Source organism: Colossoma macropomum, unplaced genomic scaffold (assembly GCF_904425465.1).
Source record: "Colossoma macropomum unplaced genomic scaffold, Colossoma_macropomum, whole genome shotgun sequence".
In the NCBI taxonomy this organism is placed as follows: domain Eukaryota; kingdom Metazoa; phylum Chordata; class Actinopteri; order Characiformes; family Serrasalmidae; genus Colossoma; species Colossoma macropomum.
The window spans coordinates 13,077,399-13,088,045 of NW_023494795.1; the positions used below are offsets into that span (position 1 = coordinate 13,077,399).

Sequence of the window (10,647 nt, forward strand, 5' to 3'; positions counted from 1 at the left end):
GCATATCAAACTCATCTCTTTCTGCTCCTGCAGGTGGACTATTTTCCAGCAATGGTGAAATGTGGAAGAAGCAGCGGCGCTTTGCTTTGTCCACACTGAGGAACTTTGGGCTGGGGAAGAAGACCATGGAGTTGGCCATCTGTGAGGAGAGCAGATTCCTGCAGGACGAGATGGACAGACAGAAAGGTACAGCACATACTCATCAAAAAGGCTTCACCTTTGGTCAGATCCAGAGCCAGATAATATCCTAACTTTAATTTGCATGAGAGAAAACATAACTGTCTTTAGAATGATGTGAAATTTCAGGTCTAGCTTCCACAAAATAACCTGATAGCATGTAGCAATGTAGTAAAATGAATGATCTACACTGACAAAAAAAAAGAAATGGCAATTTGCCTGTCTGCAAGCAGTTAAGGGCAGAGTGCCTCTACCTATTTCAGTCATACTACAACCCCAATTCCAAAAAAGTTGGGACGCTGTGTAAAATGTAAATACATGTAGATAAAAACAGAATGATTTGCAAATCTCATAGACCCATATTTTATTCACATTAGAACATAGACCACATATTAGATGTTGAAAGTGAGACATTTAACCATTTAATGAAAAACATTAACTCATTTAGAAAATGATGGAAGCAACACATCTCAAAAAGGATGCGACAGGGCCTTGTCTACCATTGTGTGGTAGACATGGGCCTGTCATTGTGTGACAACAGTCTGTAAAAGTCTGGGAAGTGAGGAGACCAATTGCTGGAGTTTTGGGAGAGGAATGTTGTCCCATTCTTGTCTGACATAGGATTCTACCTGCTTAACAGTCCTGGGTCTTTGTTGCTGTTTTTTTCGTTTCATGATTCACCAAATGTTTTCTATTGGTGAAAGGTCTAGACTGCAGGCAGGCCATTTCAGAACCCAGACTCTTCTTCTGCTAAGCCAAGCTGTTGTGGTGGATGCAGTATGAGGTTTAGCATTGTCTTGCTGAAATATGCAAGGCCTTCCCTAAAAGAGACGCTGTCTGGATGGGAGCATGTGTTGCCAAAACCTGTATATCTCAGCATTAATGGTGCCTTCACAGATGTGCAAGACACCCATGCCATATGCACTAATGGTCCTCCATACCATCATGGATGCTGGCTTTTGAACTGTGGGCTAATAACAAGCTGGGAGGTCTTTAGTCTGGAGGATGTGTCCATTATTTCCAAAAAGAATTTCAAATTTTGATTCATTGGACCACAGGACACTTTTCCACATCGCCGTAGTCCATCTTAAATGAGCTTGGGCCCAGAGAAGTTGGCGGCGTTTCTGGATCCTGTTTATATATGGTTTCTTCTTTGCATGATACAGCTTTCACTTGCATTTGTGGATTGCATGGCAAACTGTGTTCACTGGAAGATTTCCTGAGCCCATGCAGTGATTTCCAGTACAGAATCATGCCTGTTTAAAATGCAGTGCTGCCTGAGCGCCCGAAGATCATGAGCATCCAATAATTACCGTCGACCTTGTCCCTTGTGTACAGGGATTTCTCCAGATTCTCTGGATCTTTTGATGGTATTATGTACTGTAAACGGTGGGATATCCAAAGTCTTCACAATTTTATTTTGAGGAACATTTTTCTGAAATTGTTCCACAATTTGTAGATGCAGTTTTTCGCAGATTGGTGAACCTCTGCCCATCTCTGCTTCTGAGGGACTCTCTAAAATACTCTTTTTATACCCAGTCATCTGAGTTAATTGCAAATCACTCCTCCAGCTGTTAATTAATAACGCTTACTTTTCCAGCCTTTTGTTGCCCCTGTCCCAACTTTCTTGGGATGCGTGGCTGCCATCAAGTTCTAAATGAGTTAATGTTTTTCATGAAATGGTTAAATGTCTCACATTCAACGTCTGATATGTGGTCTATGTTCTATTGTGAACAAAATATGGGCCTATGAGATTTGCAAATCATTGCATTCTGTTTTTATTTACATTTATTTACATTTTACACATCGTCCCAACTTTTTGAAATTGGGGTTGTATTTCATATAAGAGAATGAGAAAGCATAAATAGTTCATTAATTTTAATCATGACAAAAAATTAATAAATCCTAAGGTAAGCGCATTTAAACAATAATCAACAAATAAAACTATTAGAATATTAAAACTACTAAATAACTACATGTAAATAAAATAAGTAATTTGGAAGCAAAACCTTCATTGGTGTCTTCATAAGCTAAGACACGTTTTTTGTTTGGTTTGTTTGTTTTCCTAAAGCAAACCAGAAAAACAAACAAACCAAACAAAAAAGAAAGCATACCACATACTCATGGGACCCCATATGATTTGTGGGCCATAAACACATCTATATTTCTTACTATAAGTGGTAACTTATACTGCTTATAGTAAGAAACAGTCCTGAAAAGGAGATTCAAAGCTGTGGAGGTAGAGTACAGCACATATATGTCACCCTTATATGCTATACACCATATCAATAGCTCAAGTATACCTTACATTGAACCGATGCATTTCTAAATTTAACAAACCATTTTATCTCCAGGAGAGGCTTTCGACCCTACTACACTTTTTAACAATGCTGTCTCCAACATCATCTGCCAGTTGGTGTTCGGCCAGAGATTTGATTACAATGATCACGATTTCCAGATGATGCTGAAATACATATCTGAAGCACTTCAACTAGAGGGTTCCATGTGGGGATGGGTAATCTGCCTCTACATACAATCTTTATTACTTAAAATTCACTTAAATGAATATATCCCAGCTATACTCAGCACTTACCAGATATTATAGCTAGAGTGCATCCTGATCCTGAACAGCAATGCATAACCAAAGCTTTCTCTTCCCCACCAAAGCTTTATGAATCGTATCCTGCCATTATGAAGTATCTGCCTGGACGACACAACGTCCTTTTTAGAAACTATGAATTTGTTTCTAAATTCATAAGAAAGAACCTGGACAAACACAAAGCAGACCTGGACCCCTCCAATCCTCGATGCTACATGGATAGCTTCCTGATTGAGAAAGAGGTAGAATACACTCGTTTGTGTAGTGCCACTGACGTAATTGTGTGAATGACACAACAGATGACTCACCTGAGTGACAGTCAGATACATTGTTAATCTAAATGTTTAAGTTTTAACATCTTTCTGTAGCACGTTACAGCTGAATTTTCTTTTTTTGTGCACTTCTCTCCTAATTTCTTCGTCTCTGATTGTGTGTCCAGAACTCCCATGATCCAGCTGAAGGTTTTACTGAGGAAAATCTGGTTTGGTGCACACTAGACCTGTTTATTGCAGGGACTGAAACCACTTCCACGACACTGCGCTGGGCCCTTCTCTTCCTTAACAAACATCCGGAGATACAGGGTGAGACCCCACATCACAAAACCTTACGTTGTTCCATAATCTGTACACTGCCAAAGAAGAAGCAATGCAACACCCCATCACATTTGGCCACCCAGTCACCCAAAAGCATCCTATTCCATTTCAGAACAGTTACAGACTACAGTGCCCTCCATAGTTATTAACATAATTGGTACAGATGAGCAAAAAAGGGTTACTAAAAAAATGTCTTTTGTTGTTTAGTTTGATCTTTCACAATTACCAGCACCCCTGCATTTGCTGCTGTATTCAGTGCTTATTAATGAGGCGTCTCTTATAATGCTGGATGAGATAGGAGAACATAAAAAGAGACCTGAAACTATGTCACCATACAAAATCTCTCCAGATCCTTCCTAGGTCCCTACAAGTGGCCTCTTCTCTTCAGCTCCAACCACAGCTCCCCCTGTTCTTGATTCTGTGAAAATGAACCACTTTTTTATTTTAGGTGCTCCGTTTATCGTTGAAAGATGAAACCTCCTAGTCTTAGGCTCCTGGCACAGGTGGCAGTATTTTTCCTAGGGCTTTGGACAAAAGCTCCACAGTATCACAATCCACCTCTGTGGTTGCTGTAGCTGCCTCGAGTTAAATCACAAACACTAAAGCATTTTATTTGCACGTCCACGCCGTCAAATGCCGTGAGAACTAGATAAATAACCAAATCATAAAATGAGTATTGTGCAATACAGTAACATTCACATAGAAAATTATCATTAAAAAACAGATCTTACATTCTAACACAAATATAGCTCACGTAATCCAATAAACCGAAGGCTATAAGCCTTTAAACTTATGAATAATTAGCTTGTTGAACATTCATGAAAACATAGATATACCATTACTTTACTATATGAACTCTGTTAGCATTTTAGCTGTAAGCTAACGCATATCTATAAACATAACATGGTAACATACATAAAACCATTGGCCGCATTAATTCAAAGAGGGAAAAGGAGAAAACTTTAAGCTTTTACAAGTCTTCACTTAAGTCCAATCCTCATGAACTGTAATACACAGCAACATAACTTAAAATATCCTCTTAAGGCTTCAGATGTGCTTTGCTTCTTATCATAATGCATAAAGCGCGCCAAGTGCCTTTTAGACAAATGTTATATATTTATATTTATGTCAACCAACAGAATTAAATTATGAACTCAAACTGCACAACTGACTTTGACAGCAGTTACAACCAACATACTTCACAGAGGAAATTAGGTTATTTTGAATGGCTTTGTCTCTTTATATACCAAAACCACCTGTTTGTTGCCAAAAAATTTTAGTTTTGTCAAAATTGACCAGAGCACCAGCGATCCTTAATGAACTCCAGGCTTGTTGTGGCTTGACAACAGCAGATGATTCCTTCTGGAAAGACTTTTATTGCCTTTATTTATGAAGGTTGTTCTGTCTCATTTAATTTCCCATAGGAAAGAAAAATCAAAAAAGAGACCTCCTTAATATCTCTGTAGTCTGTCCTAGATAACGATGAGGTCAGATGGAAAAACAAAGTAGATTTTTGCTCGAGTCTCCTGCTGCTCAGATATTTCTCCTGAGAAACAGAGCCCAGAAATCACACATTTTCTCTCGAGTTTTAGTAAAGATCTGAGTAAAGTCACACTTTGTGCTCAGATTTGCCAAGACAGTAATGCTTGTATTTATCTGCAACTTAAACTCTTATCTCTCTCTTAACTCTCCTGTGTCTCATATCTCTCTTTTGACTAATGCTATTTCTCCTAAGTAATTAAGGATACTCACTATTAAGTCTTCTGAGCCACCACAGAGGTGACCTAGTTAGCCTAGTTAGCCAGGAAGATGTAGATCACCACTGAAGACTGAAGAGTTTCTAAAGATGACTAAAATGAGACTTTATTCTTAAGAATTTCTAATGTCGCCAATAACCGTAATTTGTTTATGGAATTTTCCCTTTCTCCCATAGTTACCATGTATCAAGCTGACAAAGAATCCTTTTTAACAAGAGTGCCAATAATCCCAGAGTGCACTGTACATAACTTATTATAAACATCTTTATGAAAAGAATATAATGTGACCAAATATCTGACCTTTTTGCTGATGTAGATAAAGTGCAGGAAGAGATAGATAGAGTGATTGGACAGACGCGCCAGCCCTGCATGGCCGACAGACCAAACTTGCCCTACACTGAAGCTGTCCTCCATGAGATCCTGAGGAGAGGAGACATTGTGCCCCTGAATGGAGCAAGAATGGCAGTGAAGGACACAACACTTGGAGGATACTTCATTCCAAAAGTGAGAATTATATTTTTTTGACAGACGCTCATGGATCGTTAGAACATGCTGGCAAGAGAACAGGTTACTGTATGTATCACTGAGGCTTCGTAAGCTTTGGGGCCTGCATGCAAAAAAACACACTGTTACAGCAAAGCAGTACTAGCATGATACATAGCTGGCTAGCATAGCTACAGTTGATGCACAAAGGATTAGAGGGTTGTGAGAAAGACCTGAAGTCCAGTCTCAGAAAAGTAAAGTTGTCATTTGCTGAAATCTGCCAGTGTTCCACTTCAGTGATTTATTTACTAAGCTTATAACCCACACGTGTCAAACTGGGGACCCTTCCGCGCCAAAAGTTGACCACTCAGATGAATGAAATCAGGCTGATTTGTGAAAAAAATTTCTTTTTGATTTTGTCAATCAGCGGCTTATGTGAACACCAGGTGAGCAGGTATGCAGAATCTCGAGTTATAGAAATTCCACCAATTCAGAAAACCCTGCAGGGACATGGGAAATGGTTTTAGTAGGGTGCTGTGCACCCCCCTGATTTCAGAATTTTGGGATTTGCATCTGCTAAAGAGAATTATAATAATAAAACTTTCTGAAACTTTCTTGAGAGTAGTAAAGACCCATGTGTGCTTGTTTTAGAGCAGATTTTGTATTTTTCTAATTATCTGCAGCCATGGACTGTTTACGTGAACAGCATATTTTCATTACAGTGAGCCAAAAATGCCAGTTGAGGTTCAAAGAGGTCAAGTGTGTGCAGAATTGTAGGTCGGTTCCAAGTTTTTTTTCTTAAATTTGTTCTTGAGAAAGTTCCTAAGAAGTCTATGTTAGATTCACGACATGTTCTTAAAGCACAGAATTGTTTGTACCTTTGTACTCTTAAGCATAGATTCTGTTCTTACCCAATGCCAAATCACAAATCAGACAACTTTGGTGATTGTCAGAATCTTCGTAAAAACTGTGTAAGTAGGCTTCATGAGGAAATTTCTTCTTAAGAACGATTGGTGAATGAGGTCCATTGTTTTTAAACTTAATCATCTATTGTGATAATTATGTTTTTATCAACCACTGTATCCCCTGCTCGGTGAGCATTACAGTGTTAAATCTCACAGCATGACTGTGGGCATAGCAATCATTTACCACACCACAAATCAAGAATTTGATTGGTTGCATCAGTTCCCAGGTGTAGGACATATGCAGTAGGATAGTAGCAATTCATTTACAGTATCATAGTCACATAATATTCAACTCACTCCAGAGGTTTTCAAAGGGGTTATGGAATGGGGGTCTCGGATGGACGCTGGAAAAGCTTGAATTTACGTTCAACGAGTTATTGTTGTGTGCATTTGGAGGTATGCTTTCTATCATTGTCCTGCAAGAAGATTCAGCCATGACCCTGTTCTGGCAGAGGCAGCCAGCTACAGTAACTTAGTGACGTAGATCAAATTAGTACTGCAGAAAATAAACACATTGGGAAGCACAGAATATTTTAAAGGAATACAACTGATTACCATGAACAGCAATTTTGATGCATTTACCTTACAGAGAGCCTATTCAGTTGTAACTCACTTAGAAGCCAATAGGCAGGTGCTAAAACAGCTGCCAAAACAGCTGAAACTACTGAACAACTGAAACAACTGAAACTAAGTCTATAGTAATCGGCTGTATGCTATGGATGGGAAAAAAGTACATGTAATATAGAATATTCCTTTAATAACAGCAATGTTGATTTGGTGCCCTGTGAGACTATATTGCAAAAGCCCTTTTAATAGTTTGCACTTTTTCACTGAGTTGTACTTTTATACTGATTTCTGTTCGCCTCCTTATGTTCTTCTGTTGTGTCCAGGGAACTACGCTGATGCCGATACTTCACTCTGTTTTGTTTGATGAAAATGAGTGGGAGACACCCAATAGCTTCAATCCTGAGCACTTCCTCGATAAAGACGGGAAGTTTGTAAGGAGAGATGCATTCCTGCCATTCTCCGCAGGTAAGAACATGCCCAAAGAAGAAGCCTGAATCTGTCACCTACACAAACCGAGCATCCCTTATCCACCTTCACACGCTCACACTCTCTTTCTCTCTGAATCAGGGAAGAGAGTGTGTCTGGGGGAACAGCTAGCGAGGATGGAGCTCTTCTTGTTCTTCATCAGCCTCTTCCAGAAGTTCCACTTCTCCACAGTGGAGGGGACGCAGCTCAGCACGGAGGGAATTGTAGGAATCACGCTCACTCCTCAGCCTTTTAAAATCTGTGCAAAGGCACGATGAAAACACCTCACTGCTTAATACCCCCCCCCACACACAAAAAAATTAGCATGCTTCTCAAATCAATTATATTGCTGCAACATGAGCTATTCTTGAGGTCATGGACTGCTTCGCATGAAATGGACAAAACTCATCTTAAGATCATCTCTAAGATAGCTTCCTTTCTCAGTCAGCACTGAGAGCCAAAACTGCTTTTTCTGTGAACCTTTACTGTTAACTGAGTTAGAGAAATTGGAGTATCTGAATTCTTAAAGTAACAAAATGTGAATTTTACAGCACACACTTCACTAAATATTACTGAAATATATAATTGTATGCAAGTTTAGGGTACCCCTGGTCAAATTACGTTTTGTTAATTTTCTAAGTGAACATAGTTCACTTAGAAGTACATAGTATCTCCATTGAGGATGTTAACTTAAGTGCGGCCTGTGCACATTTTATATATTTTTTGCAGTATGTTGAACTCAGCAAACAGAAATTGCGCACTAAAATTTATTCCCTATAGAAGATGTGTAGAAAAACAACAAAACATGTAATTTAACCTGTGTCCCAACTTTTGCATACAACTGTATAGTTTATACTTCAAACAAACTGAATTTGCAGTAAAACATTACACTCTCAGAAAAAATAGTACTAAACTGTCACTGGGGTGTTATCCTCAGGGGTATGTCTTCAGTACCTTCACTTAGGGGATATAATTGTACCATATTTCATTATGGTTAAGTTGTATTGACTCCACTCACCATGTCTTGTCCCCCAGCATTTTTATTTTCTTTTATTGATCATGAAATTATGAAAAATGCCAAAAGTCATGGGATGGCAGTATGTAAATTGATTATGAAGTGGCGTTACCTCAGGGGACGGCTTGGGAACGGCCACACTTTTTTAAGTTGTGAGGTGTTATCTTGTGAATGAGGCTGAACACTGGTCAGCATGCTCATGGCAAGGCGACACGAATTGTCTGAGTTCAAATGAGGCATGATAGTGGGTGCCAGACGGATGAGACGTTCCGTTTCCGAAGCTGTGCGGGCACTTAACATTTCTCGATCCAGAGTGTCATGGCTGAATCGGGAATACATCATAGAAGGCAGAAGTTACATCCGCATTCAATGCAGGAGGCCCCACATGCATATCCTGTAAGTCAGTGCAGCGTTCTTTAGCTTCCATGGGATATAGGAGCGCCTCACCTGAGCTTGTGAGGTTGCTAGCTGGACCCTAGAGGACTGTCAACATGTGGTGTGGTCCGATGAGTCACGGTATTGCTTTGGGCAGATGGTAGGGTTCATTTGTGACGCAGACCCCATGAAGCCATGGACCTCAGTTGTCAACAAGGCACTGTACAGGCTGATAGTGATTCCATACTGGTGTGGGGTGTGTTCTCATGGCATGGGTTAAACACATCATTGACCATTTCACTGCATGGTGACCATTTGCAGCCCTTCCTGGATTTTATGTACCCCCACAATGATGGGATATCAGGCCCAAGCTGTCCAGAATTGATTCAAGGAGCATTCTGGAGAGTTCCGACGAATGGTGTGGCCTGCACCTTGACATGAGCCCAGTCAAGCATTTATGGGATGTGGTGGAGAGGTCCATTTGCACCAGAGATCCTGCACCTACAAACACCACAGTGCTGTGGGAGGCTATCCAGACGACATAACTCACCATCCCTCCAGGCGTGTTCCGTCCACTTGTGGAATTGATGCCACATCGAGTTGCTGCACTTCGTTGGGCTAGAGGGGGTCCTACATGATACTAGTTCCTGACCCATGACTTCTGGCATGTCAGTATATGTACCCTTCCCAACCTTTTATAAAAACATATATAGGGTTGCACCTTAAAACCACTGTTGCACCTTTGATGGTACATTTACATTTTTCATTTATTAAAATAAAAACAATGTACCTGAACAGTACCTTTTTTCTGACAGTGTAAACGTGATTGAAAGCACATCTTTATTAGAATATGAATTCAAATGTTCCATATTGGCAAAAAGTAATATTTAAAAGCCTTATTGCACATTTAAGCTATTAGTAGATTAGCTTATTTTACTTTCTATTTTGCTTGTACATGTACATCTGAGGACAGATTCCGGCAGTTTGTTGACCACAAAAGATACAGCACCCCTGTCCTTGAGCAGAGGTGTGTAGTACAATTCTGAGTTCCTCAAGTTCAAGATCTTATGTACTACCTTGTTCTACTTAAGACTTGCAGTCTTTTACAATAATTAACCTCTGTACCACCTCAACACACCTCAACCTTTGTACCACAGAAATAAAGATGAAAGCTTTTGTTCATGCTTTGAATCCAACTTGACTGAAAAGAACTTTTTTTTAGTTTGTTTATATGTCTGCACTCCAGCTCAGGTCTTTCAGAAGGTCTCAAATATTTAAGTAAATTTTAATCAAAGGAACGACAGTCCTGTTCTTTAAAAGCTGAGATGTTTTAGTACTGTAGGTAACAAGTGATCATGTATACAAAAGATATTCTGAGTAGGACAAAGTGCTGTTATAGCATCTTATCTCAGCCTGAAAATACTGGCACAGGGCAGACACTTGTACCAATAAAACCACATATGGAGTGCAAAGGGAATTTATCTCAAGATGGTATTATAATAACATCTTGAGATAAAGATATATTATGGTTGAATATATCTTGGTAGAAAAAGATCTGATGTACAGTACAGTGAAAAAGTCAGAGACCACCACTCATTTATTTAATTTTCAGCCATTAAGTTATTTGTTTTTCAGTGTCAAGAAAAAAAAA

At 39.4% G+C, this 10,647-nt stretch overlaps 1 protein-coding gene across 1 annotated transcript in view; it reads left to right on the top strand.

The window, feature by feature from the left end:
- LOC118815416 (cytochrome P450 2J6) overlaps positions 1-10,192 on the top strand; it is a 12,920-nt gene extending 2,728 nt beyond the window's left edge. The window contains exons 3-9 of the mRNA XM_036581524.1: positions 34-186; positions 2,532-2,692; positions 2,845-3,018; positions 3,216-3,357; positions 5,443-5,630; positions 7,465-7,606; positions 7,709-10,192. Coding sequence (XP_036437417.1) covers positions 34-186; positions 2,532-2,692; positions 2,845-3,018; positions 3,216-3,357; positions 5,443-5,630; positions 7,465-7,606; positions 7,709-7,884 — 1,136 coding nt within the window. The 3' untranslated portion in view covers positions 7,885-10,192. The remainder of the gene's footprint in view (positions 1-33; positions 187-2,531; positions 2,693-2,844; positions 3,019-3,215; positions 3,358-5,442; positions 5,631-7,464; positions 7,607-7,708) is intronic.
- The last annotated feature ends 455 nt before the right edge of the window (positions 10,193-10,647 follow it).